Source organism: Vulpes vulpes, chromosome 3, assembly GCF_048418805.1.
Source record: "Vulpes vulpes isolate BD-2025 chromosome 3, VulVul3, whole genome shotgun sequence".
Lineage (NCBI taxonomy): Eukaryota > Metazoa > Chordata > Mammalia > Carnivora > Canidae > Vulpes > Vulpes vulpes.
This window is the reverse complement of record NC_132782.1, coordinates 11,769,472-11,790,554: the sequence shown is the minus strand read 5'-3', so window position 1 is coordinate 11,790,554 and position 21,083 is coordinate 11,769,472. Positions and strand designations below refer to the sequence as shown.

At 36.5% G+C, this 21,083-nt stretch overlaps 1 protein-coding gene across 5 annotated transcripts in view; it reads left to right on the top strand.

Annotated features, from left to right (window-relative positions):
• The window catches only part of GALNT3 (polypeptide N-acetylgalactosaminyltransferase 3), a 95,568-nt gene that overhangs the window by 56,922 nt on the left and 17,563 nt on the right, over positions 1-21,083 (top strand). For all 5 annotated transcript variants that reach the window (XM_025994125.2, XM_072751815.1, XM_072751816.1 and 2 more), the window contains exons 2-3: positions 15,508-16,130; positions 20,398-20,570. In XM_025994125.2, the coding sequence (XP_025849910.1) occupies positions 15,619-16,130; positions 20,398-20,570 (685 nt within the window). In that variant the 5' untranslated portion in view covers positions 15,508-15,618. The remainder of the gene's footprint in view (positions 1-15,507; positions 16,131-20,397; positions 20,571-21,083) is intronic.

Below are 21,083 nucleotides of genomic sequence, written 5' to 3'. Positions count from 1 at the left end.
GACTCTAAATTCTAGGTCATTAGTGGCTATTGACAGATGAAGTTTCCTTGAGTCATTCTCTGAGTTGGGCTCATATTTTTGACACTAAATAGAGAATATTTCCCTGAGTATACATTTTCCCTGTAATTGTTTTAGTTTCAAACTGTCCCAACTAGTTCGTTCATCTATACCATTGCCCGGTGGACATTTTTAAGAGGTCATAATTATCTGAGATTATACACGAGTAAATAAGAACCTTCACCCCGTCAAAGACAAAAACAACCTGTTTTACTTCCTATACTTTATTTATAGGTATTACTACATTTAACATTTCTTATCCACAATCCCCAACCACCCCCCCTCCAAAATCTCTGAAAACCAAAATGTTTTTGGTAACTCATTTGTCAGTAAAACTTGAACTCAACTTTCTACAACACCTAAATGCATTGTCAGCTATTTATCATCTATTCCACTTGGTGGGATGTGTCTTGCTGCAGATATATATACTATGATATTTGATTACATGGTACTGTTCCAGGCACAGCTGGGGGCATACTCTTTTATTGGGTATGCAAACCATATCTCCTTCCTAATTTCCAAAAATACTCTGAATTTTGCTTTATTCTATTTTTCAAAATTTTAAAACATTTTGGTTCCAGGTATTTTGGAGAAAGGGTTATGGATCTGCATCACTATTCAGGGGTCATGGCAGAAATCCAGAGGTGGTTTTTTACTCTCTTAACCTCCACAACTTTTAGATGACTGAATCTGTTAATATCTTCTGCCCTTCCCCTCCTCTCAAATTCTCCTACTTCTGTTCTAGTTCAGGATCTCATGAACTCCTAACTGGGGTGCCATAGCCACCTGCTACCTGATATCTCACCAGATGGTGTTAAGCTCAAATCCATCCTCAGCAGAACCCCTCAGCTAAAAATATAAACTTGTATTTCTCTCTACTATGCTTAAGTCTTTTAATAACTTCACGTAGTTCAGGATAGAACCCATGGTCCTTAAAATGGTACCACAGAAACTGGCCCTTGCTTAATTATGGTTTTACTCTGTAAACCAAAATTTTATGTTCCAACAACAGATTTCATTGTTTTCTCCTATGTGCTTTTGTTACTTTCCACTGCTGAGATACCTTACTTTTTATCTGTATCTCTAGAACTCTTCTGGTTCTTAAGACTCAGTTGAGATCTTACCTCACTTAGGAAACTGCATACCTCCCCCCACCCCAACCCACACACACCTCCACATACACCTGAGCTGGGGGGCGACATCCTATGCATACTTCTATCATGAACTTTACATATATATATAGTCTGCTTTTGTGCTTGTGTATACACACATCACTTTTAGATATTTACAAAGCATGGAATACTTCTCTTTCCTCTAAGCCTATTGTGGAGAAAAAATATTGGGGTGAAAATGGCACGGGGAGACACTGGGCAGTCAGTATAGTATTTTTTTTTAATGGGCAGCAACCACAGAAATTGAGGAATTAGGAAACTTGTTCCATGTACTTAGTCTATTTAATTTAGATTGCTGTTATCTCCATCTTATTCTTTTGAATTCTGTTATTTTTGTGCCTTCTGGTTTTGTTCCAAGATCTGAGTTTTACCATTTATTACTGGAGTTAACTTTGTGATTGAAATCTTAGCTTCTGTTTATAAATGTTTTACAACTGAGTATATTGCTATTGGTGAGGAGTTAAGGGGGACAGCTTTTACTTAAATAATATAATCAGACTAGACCAAAAAAAAAAAAAAAAAGGCATCTGTCAGTTTTACCTCTTAACATAAATATTTTTCAGATCCATCTACTTTTCTCCATTCCTGTCACTACCATCATCTCTTGCCTGGATTTTTGCGAATGCCTCCCTCCTGATTATCTGAATACTTCTTGGTTAGTTCCCTATGCTGTACCCAGAGGGATTTTATTTTCAAAACATTCAAAACTACTTAAAGCCCTTTATTGCCTTAGGATAAGGCAAGCTGCTTGACTCAGCCTAAAGGCCTGGCACCACCATTTAGCTCCTGTGTAGTGCACACACTGCATGTCATGTTCCTCCTGCCTCTGTCTTTTCAAGTGTCATCATCCCTGCCTGGAACGCTCTTCCCTCCTCCTTTGGCCTATCTAGCCAAAGCTCACCCTTCAGATTCCAGTTTGAGCTCCCCCTTTCCAGCACTAAGTAGAATATTTCACCAGTCTTCCCCTGCACCCCCACCCCCCACTCCAACCCCCCACCCTAACTATGGATTACAGTGAAGACTGTAGTCTCAAGAAATTAAGTCCCACTTAGTACCTGGGAGTATCAACTGTGAGATTCCTCACAGAAGGAGCATATTTTAATATGTGGCTTATATTTTAAAAATTAGATCTTAGTGATTAATACCTTTATATTTTTATCAAGGAACAGAAGTTAATATTTGTTGTCCTAGTAAGTATTAGCCCTTATTTACAATTTTACTATTGAGCACTTATGTGCCAGGCATATTTTAAGCAATTTATATGAATTACACATTTAATCTTCAAAGTCACTCAATGAGGTGCATGCTATTTTTCTCCCTATCATAGAGTCAGGAAAATTGAGAGATTAAGTAATTTACCACTATCTATGAGGCCAGTGCAATGTCAGAGCCAATCTTCAAATCCAAGCTGATTCCAAATCCTGTACTCCTATCCTGCTTATATGTAAATAAAATTAGAATTATTAAAAGGCTAGCAACAGCACCCAAAATCCAGTCACCTCTCATCTCCCCCAGTCCTGCTGCCTCCAGAAACAACTTTAACCTTTTTTAGGAGTTTCTTCCAGTATTTGCTCTTTGCAATAATGTGTATCATTGAGTCTGAGTAAAATCGTTTTAATCATGGAGTTAATAATTCACTTAAGAAAAAAATTGCTTGGTTTTTCCACATATCCATTCCTATTTCTGTATACTCCCACATCTTCTCAGTATGATTTTCCCACATAATCACACCAATTTTACTGGTTTCTTCTGAAGCTCTCTGTCCTCTTGTTCCAGTTTGGGCTATTGTTTCTAGACCTGTTCCATAGCAATTGTTTGGGATTTTTCTTTGCTGACATTTCTGTTGGAGTCCCTATTTCCTAAATATGATGATTTTGTTGTTTATTTACTTTCTCATGAGGATCAAATACATTCCCCAGTAGCTCCTTGAGAAATAATGAATGAAATTAAGAAATTTGAGATATCTGTCAGAAAAATCTTTATTCCACTTTCAATTTTTTTCCAACGTATTTTTTAGATAGTTACTCTATCCACATGCTCCAAAATCTTAAAAAAGTAAGGAGCTGTATATGATACGTCTTCCTTTTGCTGTTGTCCTCTGACACCTGGTTTTCTTCCCTGTGAGAAAACAGTGCTTACATTATATATATATATATATATACACACACACACATATATATATACATATATATATATACACACACACATATATATATTCATATTCATATATGCAGGATTCATCTGCATTCTGCATTTTAAAATTTAACTTATTGTGGAAAAAACCTCATATCAGCATATAAAGTACCTTATTTGTTTTTAATTTGGCATAATATTCCATCATATGACTCTATCATAATTTACCTATTATAACTTATTTTCCTATTGGTAGAGTTGGCGGTTGTTCCAGCATTTTGATGTTAAATGATGCTTTACTGTGTAGACTTACAGGTTATCATTCTACTAGCATACTAGCATATCTGTGAGATAAATTTCTAGAAGTTATCCTCACACCGATTGATACATTGATGGAGGCAAGTAGTGTGATATCTTGTGAGTTTGATAATTCTGAGTCAGATGGATAGGGGTAAGGATGAAAGAACACCTGGTACTAAATACCTGATGGCAGAGTGGGTCCTTTTGGGGGACAGTTAATAGTTCAGTTTTCTGAACTGAAAGGTTTCTGATGCAAATTATTATTTTCTTTCTTTTTTTTAATAATAAATTTATTTTTTATTGGTGTTCAATTTGCCAACATACAGAATAACACCCATTGCTCATCCCGTCAAGTGCCCCCCTCAGTGCCTGCCACCCAGTTGCTGGTGGACCTCCTTCCCTTCCACCACCCCTAGTTCGTTTCCCACCCCCCACTGTCCTCCCCTTCTACCACCCCTAGTTCGTTTCCCAGAGTTAGCAGTCTTTATGTTCTGTCTCCCTTTCTGATATTTCCCACACATTTCTTCTCCCTTCCCTTATATTCCCTTTCACTATTATTTATATTCCCCAAATGAATGAGAACATATAATGTTTGTCCTTCTCCGATTGACTTCACTCAGCATAATACCCTCCAGTTCCATCCACGTTGAAGCAAATGGTGGGTATTTGTCATTTCTAATGGCTGAGGAATATTCCATTAAAATTATTATTTTCTTTGTGTTACTTGAGCTTTTTGACCATGACCTTTGTTTTTTCAGATTTGACCCATCTTTCTGAACTGGTTAAGACTTGCTGCTTTTCAAGGGTCATCAATCTCCTTATACCCTTTGCCCTCTATCATTACCTCTTTTAGCATTCATGGCCTCATAACCTGCTTTTTAGCTCTAGGTCCTCCTCTGTAGATAATCTAGAACAGAGCACTCATTAGCTGGTCTTTTTCAACATGTCAAGAACTCATCTTTGCACACTTAACAATTTAGCAAAGTTCCCAGCCTCCTCATCGATTCATTTGCTGAATTCAGCTCAGATCTCTTCCCAAGTCTCCACACCCCTTCTACTCAATCTCTCACCTGGATTACTTTAATAGTCTTTTAATCCCCTTCAGTCTTCTTTTTGGCTGCCTTCCCCCACCCCACCCCACCAACTGTCCCCAAATCCATATTCAGCACAGCTTCAAGAATAACCATTTTAAATTTCAGATGTGGGATTAGGTCATCACCTTAAAATCTCTCAGGGCCTCTCCCCTTTTGCCTAAAGTAAATACAAATCCCACAGAATTAGGTACCCCTCCCTTCCTTCCCTACATGGAGCTTTGCATTCAGCATTCTCATGGGTCTCAATGTGTGGTAATTGTCTATGAATGGTCTTGACGTTGGCTTTTAAGAAGAATTAAAGTTTAGTCTGACCCTGGTTTATTTCCAACTGAAATGTATTAATAAGACTTTTTCATGCTTTACCCATGAGGGGTGTGTAATGAAGGAATTTCAGATGGTGACTAGATAAGTGGAGGGATAGTCTGTATTTCAAAATAGGTGTAAATATAGTCTAATCTTAAGACAGACATTGCTTTTATGCCTAATTTTTTTTTTAAATAATGTGGATTTGTGAACTATTTGATTCTTTTACATCTGGGAAGTGGAAGCTAATGGAGACTGGTTAAGTACAGGGAAATAACGTAAATGCTCAGCCTGAAGCTTTTTTGGATTTCTAGACCAGGGCTTGGCAAACAACAGCCCTTGGCCCAAATTCTATCCCTGACCTGTTTTTGTAAACAAAATTTTATTGGAATTAGCTTTGCCCATTTGTTTGTGTATTGTGTATGATTGCTTTTGCACAACAAAAAGAGAATTGAGTAGTTGCACAACTACTCCTACGGTCCACAAAATAAAACTTATTTATTATTTAGCGACTTATAGAAAGTTTGCTGACACTTTTAAAGATGGGAATGGAAGCTGAGATGTGGAGAATGATTACCTGGTAAATTGTAGATAAGCCTGTAGAAATGCAAAGTGATAGCAATGGAGCAGCAAGCAGTCTTACTCATTTGTTTCCACATTCCCCTATCCCTAATAGTCTGAGGCTTCAAGAGAGAGAATGAGTGGATGGAAATTGTTTATTACTTGTGAGTTTTGGGACTCCTTCATGAAAGGAATGTTCACTGAACTTATTGTGTGCAACCTATATGCCCATCCTCCAGTTATGTTCCACGACACAGCCCCAGTACACTCTCCCTTTACTAAGATTTTGAGAAAAAAGCCTCACTAATGTGAGGCTTCCCTGGTTTCAAGATTGGCTCCCTAGTTTCAGTGGAGATGATGGGATGCTACAGTAGCAGAAGACAAGGGGCAACATTTAACCACCAAAGACCAAGTAGGGATATATACAATAATGGAAATCAGGGACATAGATGTAATCAGAAGGCATTGATTTTCAAACGGGATGAATGAAATAGATGAGCAGTACCACAGTATCACTTTGTGTATGTACCAGAAAAAACCCACTAAGCCTGGTGGCAAAAACATTGGCTTTAGTTGCCACAGTTGAGCATCATTACCTCTTACCCAGTTTCCAAATGTAAGTCAATTCACAGGCCCAGAGACCTTTGATCGAAGTTGAGGCCTAGTCGTGAGAAGGCTACACAAATCTTCCTCAGAAGCCTTCCCCAGAAGGACATGTAGCCATTTATTAGAGAGGCTATGCTTTGGGGAAAATACTCAGACCTTTCTTACGAGTTCCTAGGGAGCCAGAATACACTTTGTGGCCCTTTAGTCATAATGGGGAATTATAGTAATTAGATAATAGATGGAATCTTAGCTCAAGTCTGACTCACAGGGGGCCCACATGTCAGCAGGTCTACGCTGTGCTTATTTCCCCATTTCCTTAATGTATGATTGGAGTCAACATTCTGGATGACTAGTAGAATCCCTATATTGGTTTTCTAAGTCATAGATTCAGGACCATCGTGATAGGAAAGCTAAGTGGAAGAACTTAGAACTTTTCCTCCTTCTAAGAGAGTAAATCAGAAATAATGCTATATCCCCAAGGGAGTTGTTGAGATCAGTGCCACCATCACAGATTTGAAATAAGACTTGAGGTACCTATTACATCTCATTTAACTCACTTATTTGGCCTGTGCAGAAGTTGGATGAATCTTAGAGAATGAATGGACTATTACGAACTTAATCATTGGATGATTCCAAATGTGCTTACCGACCCAGATGTGGTATCTTTACTTGATATAATCAACACAGCCTCTGGCATTTAGTATGTAGCTATTGACTTGGTTAATTGCTTTTTCTCCATACCAATTTACAAGGACCACCAAAGGCAATTTGCTTTTATCTAGCATGGCCAAGAGCCAGGTCAGTTCTCCTGTCCTAGAAATCTTAATTATCCCAACATCCACAAAATATCACATTGGTTTACTATGTTGATAATATTATGTTGACTGTATCTGATGAGCAGAAAGTAGCAAGTGCTTTAGATGTTTTAGTGAAGGATTTGCGAACCAGAGGGTAATGAGAATCACAAAAATTCGGGAGGGCTTCAGTAACATATCTGGGCATTCAGTTGTCACTCTACTTAATGTACTTTTTTTTTGAGGCAATATTTTCTTTCTTTTTTTTAAACTAAATATTACATTGAAGATATGAAGTTTACTAGTCTTTAAGTAATAGAATATTAGGTGGGATTGTGACAGAATTTGATAAGTAATTAACATGGTCACAGTAATGGATACAATGGTTGTTGGTACTCTGCATCTCATTTTGAGGTTTCTTCTTTACTTACAAGTAGGATGCTTGCATCTTGTTAGGTGGAATATGGAGTTGTTGCTATTGTACAGGAGTTCAAATGTGTGAGAAATATGCAGATGGAAACTGAGTAGCTGAAAAGGTAGACAGTGCTGCTTATCAATTTATTGTCTCTCAGTTCCAAATTTATTCTCTTCTGCTCTGCAATAATGGAGGGAAACTGGAAGGACACTGAAAGCAGAAGGTGCTTCCTTTCCTGGTTCCAGGGTGGCTTTCTGGTTAGGCTCTTTCTGGGCATAGTTGTCTTCTACTTTTCAACCTCTACATAGTTTTCCCTAGTGTCAGGTAACTGCACAGCACATCTTTTTCTAGAGCTGCCACTACCCTGTACTTTCTTCAGAGCTTGACTTGGGCAGTAGTGTTGACCTGGAGTCTTAGACATCATGGACCAGTTCCCTAGCCTTGGTCACCGCTCCCTGCACTCTGTTTAGCTTCATACATGTGCTGCACACTGGGGGCCCCCCAAAACTGGGTTTCTAGGTAACTTGCCCAAATTTTAACACAGGCACCAGTCTGCCACCATATCAACCCAGGCTATACATAAAAGTTCACTAGACTCCTGCAGACGACAAGCTTCTTAGCTCCAGGTGCCATCAGCAGCCAGCAGTTATCTTCAGCACCTAGCAAGTTCCAGTGTTTGACATTTATCTCTGAGTGGCTTCTTCTGGGACTCCAGAGGGCAGATTTTTTGGCAGGTCTCACTAGTGATACACTTGTGTCACTTTTGCACCATCAGGGGTCTGACACTGTGCTCTCTCCATAGAGATCTCTGGATCTCAGCACTGACGAGGGGAGGGTTCTTCCTTGGGCCCCCATCTCAGCCTTGTGGGTAGTGGTCACCCCTTATATCTACTACTATATTATTTAGAATTCTCTTTTACCCTCACTAACAAATTCCTTGTTACTCCAATCCTCTCTTAATAATAGATTAAACTTTCCTTTTTCAAATCACTATGTAGTTTCTGTCTCTTTACTAATCCAAGAGCCATCAACTATATTTACAAGGTAAACAGACCGACAAGTCTTTTAAAATTTGGTACTTCTGCCCAGGGGAAGTACTAGTTAAGTGGGTAATCTGTGGTACTACTCAAATTACTCCTCAAAATTCCTCTACTGTCTATATGCCATAAATAATCAGTATAGACTTTCACAGCTGCAGATTTCTTCACAGTAGCAGGAGACATATGTGAGCTCCCCTTCTCCACCATCCTACACTCCCCACAAAGGATAGTGTAGTTCCATAATTACTTGTTTGCTCCAAACTGTAAAGATAGAATTGGCTGGTCCACAAATCAAGATCCTGTCTATAACCTTTCACCTTCAAAGATAATATTGTTAATGGAGATGCTTATTTGACCAAGTTTAGCTGAGAATTTGGATGCTTGACCACACACCCTTTTCTGTATTAAAACCTGTGCCTCTGAGTTGTTGGAGGTCAACTCTGGCTTTTTGTCATATAACCGGCAGACACACTTTTCTTCAGAAAGTAATCCTGCTCTATGACAGTTGCATGCAGTTAGTTGTCCGCTGGTAGCATTTTCCAGCCAGCCAGCCAGCCAGCACAATACTTTGTCTTTAGCTGAGATCTTTGGAGTATGTCTGCCTTCTCCTGTGAGGCAGCATGTAGCCATCTCCATGCGGTTTGCTTTGCATCAATGTTTGTCACCTGTCATATATCCACAAGTTACTTCCTGCTCAGAAGAATTGCTGGTGAGGATGTAGACACGGACTTAAGCATAATCAAAACTAACAAACCGCAATAGCAATTCACCATGACATTTGATTTTACCAAAGAATACAAGCGGAAATGACTTCCTGCCACTCCTCCCTTCCCTAACCAGCAGATGAGGGCATTTAATAGAATTTCTGCCCAAGCACATAAAGTTTATTATTAGGGCAAGTTTTTTTTTTTTATATTCTTGTTTTGTTTTAAAAATTTGATTAGGAAATCTAGATGATAATGTGTGGCAATGATCCAATATACATTAATTTTGCAATATTGTACTTTTCTTAATTTGCAATATATGCTACATTTTTGCTAATCTTTAGATTTTTGTGATTAACCCTTTATAGCATGCTTTAATTCATGCTATAGCAAGCAAGTTTCATATACCAATTAGGCTTTGTGCCAGTTAAAGTCACCTGGAACTAGATCCTGAATCCCTGAGGATGTAAAATTTTATTGTCACAAATATAGGAATAAGAAATGGAAAGAACTACTTTCCTCTTTTTTATTAAATGTTATTTTCACGTGCAGTTATGAAATGTTCTGCTTTTTACTACTTTTCTACTTTGGAGGATTGCTTCAGTTGGAATTTTTAAGTTAAACTAATAACTAAAGTTTTTGCAGTGTGTCTTTTCTACCTGGAAGGGACAAACAGACACTAAAAATGGATCTTGATCTTTTCCCATTTGAATCTACATTTAAACAACATCCTCAGGTGATTCATTGTCACACTAGAGTTTGAGAAACCATAATCCACATAAGTGGAAGCCACAGCTTTGTGGTTAGGTTATTTTAATTTGTGGTATTTCACTTCTTTCTGTTCCTATAGAAATATATTTTTGCCCCAATAATAATCCATTGATTTTAACCCAGTCTCAGATTGCTAGACTCATGCATATGGTTTTAGCCTTTTAAAATATCATTTTGTGGATATTTTTATTTATTATTAATACACTTTTGTAATATCTACATATAAAGTAGCATATACATTGATATTTTTTAAGATCAGAGGGCTTCTGAATTTTAATTTTTTTCTAATTTTAGAAATTTAGAATTTAGAAGGTCTTTGAATTTAATTTTTTTCTAGTTTTAAAAAAGATTTCATGGTATTCCTATCTCCTATGAGTCTGATGTTCTATCATTAGCAAGTGACCATTTTAGATAGGTGTATTTAAAGCTTTAGAAAGAGTTCAGTAAGAACAAGACCGTCATCTGCTAATCATTCTATATCTTGAATTTGCTGTTGGGCTGATTTATTGTTTTTTTCATCTCTGAAACTTCTGAGTTTAATTGGAAGTTGATTCTAGAAGACATTTGTTTTGTTTCATTGGCTGTTTTCACATAGGTCTTCAAATTTGGTAAGTAGTGAGGTCTAGGAACATGATGTTATTCCCAGCAATGGGGATTATGAATCCTGGTTTTCTTTAATCCATTCATTTATTATGTTGGATTATGTGTTTTATTGTTCAGAGTTTGTGTTTTTCCATCTTTGTGATGGGAATAAAATATGTAAAAAATTTTACAACACTAATTTGCAGTAGAACCAGTGTCTCATTTATATCAGCAGTAACCTCTAAGCCTTTTCAAGAAACTTTGGGTCATTCTTGCTTTGGGTTTAATCTCTTCATGTCAAAATAACTTTTTCTCATTTTATATCAAGAATCTATTTTGAAAAACCTGTCTTTGGAATATTATAAATTAATAGTGGGATTGCCTTTGGATAAATGCAGTCTTTATCAGGTGCTAGTTTTGATTTGCCCAAAGTCTTATGACCTACACCAGTGTAATTCTTAGTATTTGCTACCCTTTAGAATTATCTGGAGAGCCTAAAATAATGACAAAAACAGGACCAAGGCCCTGCCCCTCAAACAATTAAATCAAACTCTCTAGAGGGGAAGGAAGCCTAAGGCACTCTTTTAAAAGAGCTTTCTGCTAATGTGTATCCAGAGTTGAAGACCACTCATAGAGAAGCTTAATGTTGAGTGTAATTTCCATTAATGGAAGCCTGATATTGCATATTAGCAGCAAAGGACAAAAAAGTCATATAAAAAAGTCATATAAAAGTCCCTGGGAGATTTATGTTGGAATCTTCAAGTGATCAGCAATTAATAAAAGACGACTGTTCCCTTTTGAAATAATATGAAGAGAGGAAAGCATCATGTTCCTACTTTAGTAGACTCTGCCACTAAAAGATCTCAATCTCTTGATACTCTGTTGTTAAAATCTACAATCTCATCTTCAATCTTTATTTCTAAAAATATGCTCTGAAAAGAGTTGTATTCTTTTTTTCTTTTCTTTTCTTTTTTTTAACTCATTTGTCCAGAAAACCTTACCTGATACGAAGCTATTTGTAGTTCTTTCCTTAGGTTTTTCCCTTATCTCTTTACATTTAGAGTGTTAGTTATTTTTTTTAAGGTCTACTTATTTATTTTAGAGAGAGCTGAGTGGGGTTAAGGACAGAGGGAGAGAGAGGCAGAGAGAGAGAATCCTCAAGCAGACTCGCTTCTGAGTGTGGAGCCTGATGTGGGACTCAACCCCAGGACCTGAGATTACAACCTGAGCTGAAATCATGTCAACTGTTTAACCTACCAAGCCACCCAGACACCCCTTAGAGTCTCAGTTCTTGACTATTAAAGATCTTATTTCAGATAACTTCAGTTAAAAGCTTAGTGATTTAGATCAGACCTGAGTTTGAACACAGTTGGGAGAATGGTACCCTTCCACTTAAATGAATGGCATTGGGCAAGCCCCTTAATCTATTTGACTCTGATTGTTTGTCAGGAAAATAGGAATGACTTCACAAGATTGTTGGAAGACTAAATGAGAATCTGTGTGATGTTAAAGTATCAGGGACCTAGTCAACATTTAACAAAAGTGAATTATTGTTTATTATTTCTAATAAGCGAAATCCTGATCCTTCTTTCCTTTTCCAGTCAACAAACATTTTTTGAGTGTTCACTGTGTCACCAACATTCTGGTAAGTGCCAGAAAAACAACCATGAATAGGGAGACACTGTATGCCCTTCATGAGTTTTCCTTTACTCCTTCATTGGAGATATCCTAAACTAAAACCTACTAATTGAGTGGCTTCCTTAGATAGACAAACACACAATGATAGATTATTGCCTTATTGATGAAGAACTTCTCTAGTTTATAATTTATTCCAAAACAAAAGACTTTCTTCCAACTACCTCATTAGTTCTATCCTTCTTTCTCATTTACCACCCTACCCACAAATATGATTTCTGGCATATAATGTTTTGGGAAAACCATCACTGTTAGAGAAGTACCTGGTCCTGTCATCTCCCTTTATACTTTCCTTGGGGTCCTTTCTTGCTTTATGTGTTGTTAAAACGTCCAAAGGAGACCAGCTCACTCCTTCTCAAATTCCTGATCTAGCTTACGTTTAGCTGCTCAGGATATCTAGTATCACTAGAAGCACTGGAGAAGGGGATTTTTGGTGATCAACTCAGGGATAGGAAGGAGGATGAACATAGGTTGATTTTATATCTATTTATCAAGCTGTAGTTAAAGAAAGGTGATCAGATAGTATTTCATAGGTGATGACCATTATCCTATGAAGCCTCAACTATTGCCTGTTCTTATCTCCCTAGAACCTCTTAGATTAGATTGTTGCCCTATTCGTCTGAATGTGCCCTAAATCCTAAACCTAGATCTTCGAGGCATGACTGTAACTAGTCTAGTGGATTCTCTGCCAGGGTTCATTCCTGGTTTTGCACTAAAGCCCATTGGACCAGCTCTAGTGCAGTTTACTTTTAAAGATGAACCAACTGTGAAAGAAATAACATCTCTCAAGGATAAACTGCAGGTTGTAAAATGTATATCCACTTGACATGGATGCTTTATCTATTAACCTGTTTTCCCTTGATTGCCTCTATTTTGTTTTCATATTCCCTGATTTTTCTTTCCAGTTTATCCTTTTTCCTGTCACCCCTTAAATGTAGCTATTTCTCTGGTCTCCATTATATACTGCAGGTGAACTCTTTGTACCCCAAGACTGACTCCCTAGAGTCATCTCTGGCACAGAGCTTTTCCGTGATTTTCAGTCCTATATATCTTTTTACTCATGAGAACTCACCTTGAGAGTCCTAGCAGCACCTCAAATTTGTTTCCCGAAGTGAACAAATTATCTCTTTAATTCCTACTCCAAGTCTACTCTTCTTCCTATATTCCCTGCCTTTGTTAATGTCATCACTGTAGCCACCCATTTCCCATTCTTTCCTTTCTCTCACCAAGTGCAGTTTGATTCAACTTCCTGGACTCCTGAATTAGTCCCCTCTATCCTTCCTACTTTCCTCATTTCTTTGGTCACCTTTACTGGTACTGAGGAGCCTGTGATTTATCTAAAGCATAAATATGATTATGATTCTTCCTCAAAATTATCCAGTTCCGGGCAGGCCAGGTGGTTCAGCGGTTTAGCGCCACCTTCAGCCCAGGGCCTGATCCTGGAGACCCGGAATCAAGTCCCACGTTGGGCTCCCTGCATGGAGCCTGCTTCTCCCTCTGCCTGTGTCTCTGCCTCTGTCTGTCTCTCATGAATAAATAAATAAAATCTTAAAAAAAATTTTTTTAAAAATCTTAAAAAAAAATTACCCAGTTCCTCCCACTCAGAGCAAAATTGGCAGATTCCAAACTCACTTTGTGTGCTGGTCTTTGACTTACTGGCTTCCCCTCCTGCTATGTCCTATCTTCCACTTCTGCTGTACTCAAGGACTGCCCATGTCTTGTCTTGCTTTTATGTCTTTGTATCCATCATTCATTCTCTTTTCTCTCTGCTTTCTTGTCCACCTGTCTAAAAATTGCTTATCTTTCAAGATTTTGCTCACAGATGTTATCTTTGGGAAAATTTCCCCAGGATTTTTCCTTACTTTCCGTATTGCTTTCATAGTCTTACATCTCAGCACATGTCACACTGTTTTGTGGTTGCATGTCGACATGCCATATTTCATACTAGTCTCTGGTCCTTGAAAGCAAGAGCTATCTTTAATTTGGTAGCCAGAGCCTAGCACAACGTTTGGTAAACAAGAAATTACACGGCAGCAATTGGGTGGTTCTGAAACTATATTATGGCTTTAAATAATGTAAAAAGCTTACCACGTCATTTTAATTCTTATATGAGGCTCTTAAGGTAACCAAAACTCAGAAATATTGGAATCTCATTTTTATGAGCAACATACATTGTAATTGAGTTATTCTTTGAAGTCAAAATGCTTGTTCCATACTTATATGTATGTATCTTTCCAATTAGGAATAGTATATAGAACTATTCAAGTTCTGCCTGTTTTATTTAGCTTAAAATGTCTTACTAAAGGCCAGAGAATCCATCTTAGAACTTGGCTTTTTAATTTTAAATTTAGCAATATGAGAGAAACTGAATAAAGTGTCAAACGTAATTTTCACTTCTATAAATTAAATTTGCCTTAAAATATGTTTAGAATTTAAGGAAAAGGGCATGTTCCTTCCCCTCTGCCTCTGCAAATTTGACTGAGTATAATGGTGCATGGTATAAATTATATGCTGAAACCCCTTCATATTACAATTTTGAAAACATCATGAAGAAATTCAGCCTTCACTGTGACTCAGGCTATCATCAATGTTCTCTTTTTTTCTTTTCCTTTCTTTCTCTTCTGGTGGCCCAAATTGGAGTTTAATCAACATGTTATTCTGTTCTTAGGGTCAACTGCGAGCAGTATTTTATTAAACTAAGTATTGCTTTTGTAACTCAGTGATTTCTGTTGCCTCTTTAGTGTCACATCAAGTAAAGTTTAGTGCTGTCTTCTTTTTGCTATTAGATTTTGTATTTGTGTGGCCTATTGCAAATAACTGTGGTATAAGAACGCGATAGATGCTCTTAATTTTCTAGTCTTTATTGGTTCTGGCAGGATTCACAAGTGTAATCAGGTGAACAAATTTGAAGCATGCCAGTTTACTTGTTGGTGAAGCTGCTTTATAATCTTAACTGGTTTAGTTGGAGTAAAGGTTTATAAATTGTTTATAAAAACAATCACATGCCTATCATGTAGTAGGTATTAGCCACAATTTACAAAGTATTTTTTCCTGGAGATAAATCTCTAATAATTTATAGCCTCAATATGTTATAGCTAATAACAGCAAATATGTTCTTCTAAAAGTGTAATTTTCTTGAGGGCAAAATATCTTTGCATTTTTGTTAACCATAAGAGTACATTGTTTATAGCTTATGTTTAGTTGTTGGTTGAGTGAATGAATTGAGCCATGCCTATAGGAATGAATAGCTACTAATGCCATTTATCATTTCTGTTTATAGGTATTGCCATTTAATGAAATCTTCTTGCCAGCAAATCTATGATAAAAAAAATATAAGTAACAGAGGAAACTATAACTGTTATTTGTCAAGTGGCAAGCTTTTAATGCCAGAATGACTCACATAAAGCGACTAGTAAAACTACATCTTAAAAGACATTATCATAAAAAGTTCTGGAAGCTTGGTACAGTAATTTTTTTCTTTATAATATTTTTGATTTTAATGCAAAGAGAAGTAAGTATTCAATATTCCAAAGAGGAATCAAAGATGGAAAGAAATATAAACAAAAACAAGATGTTTGATTTCATGCTAGAAGCTGTAAACAATATTAAAGATGCAATGCCAAAAATGCAAATAGGAGCACCTGTCAGGCAAAACATTGATGCTGGTGAGAGACCCTGTTTGCAAGGATACTATACAGCAGCAGAATTGAAACCGGTTCTTGACCGCCCACCTCAGGATTCTAATGCACCTGGTGCTTCTGGTAAAGCATTCAAGACAACCAATTTAAGTGTTGAAGAGCAGAAGGAAAAAGAACGTGGAGAAACAAAACACTGTTTTAATGCTTTTGCAAGTGACAGGATTTCTTTACACCGAGATCTTGGACCAGACACTCGACCTCCTGAGTATGTTCAAGAATATTCATTGTTTACTGTTTAACATTAGGGTTTCAGGGGAGGGGCATCAACTAAGGAGTTTGCTTGTTCTTCAGCCATTCTGAGGCAAAACAACAGCAACTGCTGTTTAATTATGTTTTGCTTATTATTGAGGCTATCCATATCTATTCTTGGTGAGGCGTTGCAAATGTGAAAAGTTGTTACCTTATAATTAGAAAACTAAATTTTAAATCTGACTTTTGTGGAACCACAAAAAAATCCTTTATCTTAAATGCTTTAGTTTTCTAATCTATTAAGAAGGGAATATGGGACCGGTTTTACAGGGAATGTGGGAGGCAGAGGAGCTATTTCTATTCCTCTGTGTATTGCTATAGAATAAATAGAGATGTTTAAAAAGTGCCAAGACTTTGGAGCTGTTAGATAAGAATATTATATGAACTAAGTCACAGACTTTGTGGCCACTTTCAGTACTGTAATTGTATTTCAGAATGCCCTGTAACCTTTTGTAACCTTTCTTTTAAGGAACAGTGTTGTTAAATTGCTAATTCAATGATGATTTTTTTTTCTCTATAGATTTTTGTGTGGTATCATATGTGTAGAATTGTCTCCCTTTACCTTCTGAGAGCCCAGCATTGCTTTTTATGTCACTCTATTTACATGTTATCTCAAGTACACAGTATCTTTACTACAGTTTCCCTCCAGATCCTACTGTACTGTCCAAAATGTTAACCATTTCGTTATCTTTGAGGTAGTGTTCAAATGCTCTATTTGATTCAAATAGCTAATTGATTCAAACCACCTGTTGATTTGTTGAAAGTGTAAGACCGTAAGCAAGCGAAGCTTACACATTTGCTCTCTGATCATGATAGAATTATGTTTGGAAGTGAACCTGACTTAACAGACTTAAGTCTATGGCCTCACTCATATTTTTCTAGATTTATGATCATGAATACTTGTTCCAACTATGAATCTCTCAGTTCTGAAGTTGTGTGGATTAGAATTCTGTCTCTCTATCCTAATCTGTGTGATTCAAGGTTAAGGTGCTCATCATTTTCAAATGAATGTGTGAAGAAACAAGTGAATGTCCATAAAATATTCTACCTTTATAATAAGGCACAGAATAGTTCCTTTCTTATGTTAATAGTTTAAAATGCAGGATTGCATTTGACTGATTTGGGAAGAGGTCTTGACTGAAAAGCAATCCACATCACAAGTCAAGAAGCATAATTTTTATTCTTTGACATGACAGTCACTGTCAGCTCAAGATATGTTTTTTTTCCCCAATATAACATCAAGGAGCTACAATAATACTCAGTAATGAAATAATTGTAAGTGAAAAACAACTAAGCACTTAAAGAACCTTTTTTAGATAGGAATTGGATACCTAGAACTGTGAAGAATTCATGAAGATTTAACACTTCCTTACTTTAAATTTAACTTATATCAGCAAGGAACACATTTTCGGAAGAATTGCTGATCTTTTCCATGCTCATTAAAAATATAGATCCAAGGGATCCCTGGGTGGCTCAGCGGTTTAGCACTGCCTTCGGCCCAGGGCGTGGTCCTGGAGACTAGGGATCGAGTCCCACATCAGGTTCCCTGCATGGAAACTGCTTCCTTTCTGCCGGTGTCTCTGCCTCTCTCTCTCTCTCTCTCTCTGTCTCTCATGAATAAATAAATAAAATCTTTAAAAAATATATATAGATCCAGAGTCTCCTAAACTCAGATGGTCATACAATTGATAATTTAAAGCACATATCTATATGCTAAATTTTACAAATGGTTTGACTGGGAATCTGTAGTCAATTTGGCAAGTTATTTAATTTCACTACTTTAAATGACATGTGGAACAATTTCTAAAGCATAAGTTTAACATGCTTTTTTTGTTTCAGAATAATTGGAGTTTATGAAATCATACTGTGCAATTTTATTATCACTTGCATTGATGATACAACATGACACTTTTACTTGGTATTAGTAGTTATCAGTTAAGCAGATAACTCCTAGCCTAAACTGAAGGAAAGCCTTGCAAGATTAAAGTGATCACATTTTATTTATGTGAATTTTTGTGAAGTTTTATATTTAAAATTTCAAAACTTTTTGTAATTCTTGATTAATATATTAATTAGTCACACAAATAAATATTGAGGAAATTTTTTTAATCCCAAAACTCCCTTCGGAAAATGCTTATAAGACAATAAATCATAAGGGTTTTTTTTTTCTAAAGGAAAATAGCATGGAATTTTTTTATAATTTTAACTTTTAGTTTATGTTGATTTGTAGACCTTTATGTCTTAAAAATACAAGCTTATCTATAGTTGTTTCCTTCTGTGTAATTGTGAGTCAAGAATAATTATGAGCAAGTTTGTGTTTGGACTTTATTTCTAATTGGTAATTTATCCAAAATTCAATTTAAAATAAATCATTTGCTTTCATTTGTCAGTGAGGATGAATGTGATTATTTGCTTCTGACTATCTATGTATATTTGAAATCATGAAGGCATGAGAGAGCAAAATCACTTTCACTCGTAGCCTTCCTCTCCTTTTCTTACTTAGCAGTGTTGACACACACTGTTAATACTTTATGTCAGTCTAATTCCTTTTTTATCACTACAAACATCCCACCCTAAAGACCTCTCCTCAGAAGAGGATCTGACACACATTCAAACTGAAGTATGGCTATGAAAGTGACTACTGAGAGTTTGTAGGATATCTTTCTTAGGGTGGCTTTCCCAGGCCTCTGGTACCATACTGGGGTCTCTGGTTTCACCATTGACCCTCACAGAGCAATTGAAGTGTGCAAGGCTCCTATCTCCGTAAGTGAATGATTTACTTCCTTATCTTTGGGTTTGAATAGCACTGTTTGATTGTTCACACACTATATTTGAGGTGCCTTTTGACTGTGTGGAAGGATTTTATACTGTCATCTAAAATTGTACAACCATTTATGATTGTACTTAAAAAACTTAAAGATGGTTATTTTATTTATTTATCTCTACCATAGGCCACACATATTTTATGTCCCAGGGTTACTCTGGTTTGACAGTGTTGTGAAGCCCTCTACTATATGTTGTATCTTTTGATCTTCACCTCAACTCGGTAGGCAAGGGACTGTGGTCAGCTTCAGTCTCAAAGGCTGGAGACTGTACAGATCCACCCACACCCAAAGGCTTCATGTGAAGATTATTTTCATTGAGGAAGAAATTATAAAAATGAATTCAAGATCAATTTGTAACTAATGTGGTTAACAAATGTGTAGTACCATTAATCAGTCAAAAACTACTTACGGTCTCTATTCTTAGGCCCATCGGTGTTTCGTAGGGCAACAGGATCACAAGACTTTTAACACAGATTTAGGATTTTTTTAAAGACTGTATTTATTTATTCATGACAGACACAGGAAGAGAGACAGAGACATAGGCAGAGGGAGAAGCAGGTTCCCTGTGGGGAACCTGATGCAGGACTTGATCCTAGGACCCCAGGATCACAACCCGAGCCAAAGGCAGACTCACAAACACTGAGCCACCCAAGCACCCGGATTTAGGATTTTTATTTAAAATTCCTAAGTTTAGTATTTTGAAATGCTAGGTCTTATTTAAGTAAACTATAGATTAGATTATTGGAGCAAAATTTTTAAAACAGCATGGCATATGGCATATGGTAGCAACTTAGTCTTGCTGAATCATGAACATCATAAAAATTAGATTATATGGTAAGCCATTTTTTTCCCTTTTGGTTCCAGTATAGATTAAATAAATTGATTTTTAAAACTTGAAAAATATTATATACTTAAGAAAATAAGAATCTCTGCAAAGATAAATAGTCATTTAATAAAGTTGCACTGTTTATAAAATTGCGAGTAATAAGAAAAATGGAGGATTTTTACAGGGAAGGAGAAAAACTTCGTTTTTACTTGAGCAATTACAAGTATTTGCCATTTTTACAGGTTGTCTCACCCATAGGTTATTTTCCCTTTTTAAAAATGCTATTTTAGAATTATACTGTTGAGAAAACTTACAATAGCATATTTTGATTCTTGACATGTAATCTACATCAGTGGACATGAACTCTGTGTAAAAAATTTTGTTTTGATCTATTTACATTTATATAGCATTAAGATCAGCTTACATGGGAAAAAAAAGTTATCCACTATTGTTCCTAAGATGATAAAGTTTGAATGATAGAATCATTCCTCGAATGATAATTTTAGTAATGACACAGCTGTGAAATAAAGTAATAAAATTCATAATTGTTCTTCTACTTCTTTGACTTCTAGATGTATTGAACAAAAATTTAAGCGCTGTCCTCCCCTGCCTACCACCAGTGTCATAATAGTTTTTCACAATGAAGCCTGGTCCACGCTGCTCAGAACTGTCCACAGTGTGCTTTATTCTTCTCCTGCCATACTGCTGAAGGAAATCATTTTGGTGGATGATGCTAGTGTAGATGGTAAGAAAGCACATGCAAATGAGATGGTGTCCCAAGTAAATCCATGGGATTTTGTCCAAAGTCTGTTTTATTATATTGTACTCTCTGTACACCACCTCAGAACTTAAATATAATACCTTGAATGGTAGGTATGATGGATGAAAGTAGAATCTAAGGGGGTCCATATTTAAATATTTCAGAGTTCAGAAATGTTCAAAGTACCATAATTCATAACTGAATGTAAGACTTTTATCGTAAGGTGTAGTGGTTAAGAATACAAACTTGAGCCTTGAGTCAGGCTGCCTTGGTTTGAATCCCAGTTTTGCTCTTGACCAGGTATGTAACTTGGGCAAATTACATAATCCCTCTATGCCTCAGTTTCTTTATCTGTAAAATGTGGGAAATGCCATATTTCTTCAAATTTGTTATATAATACGTCATTAGTTTATTTACCACTTGAATAAAAAACCCCCCTCACAGCCAATTAAACTAAGATGCCATTGATTATAAGAAATGTCCAACCATGTAGCATAG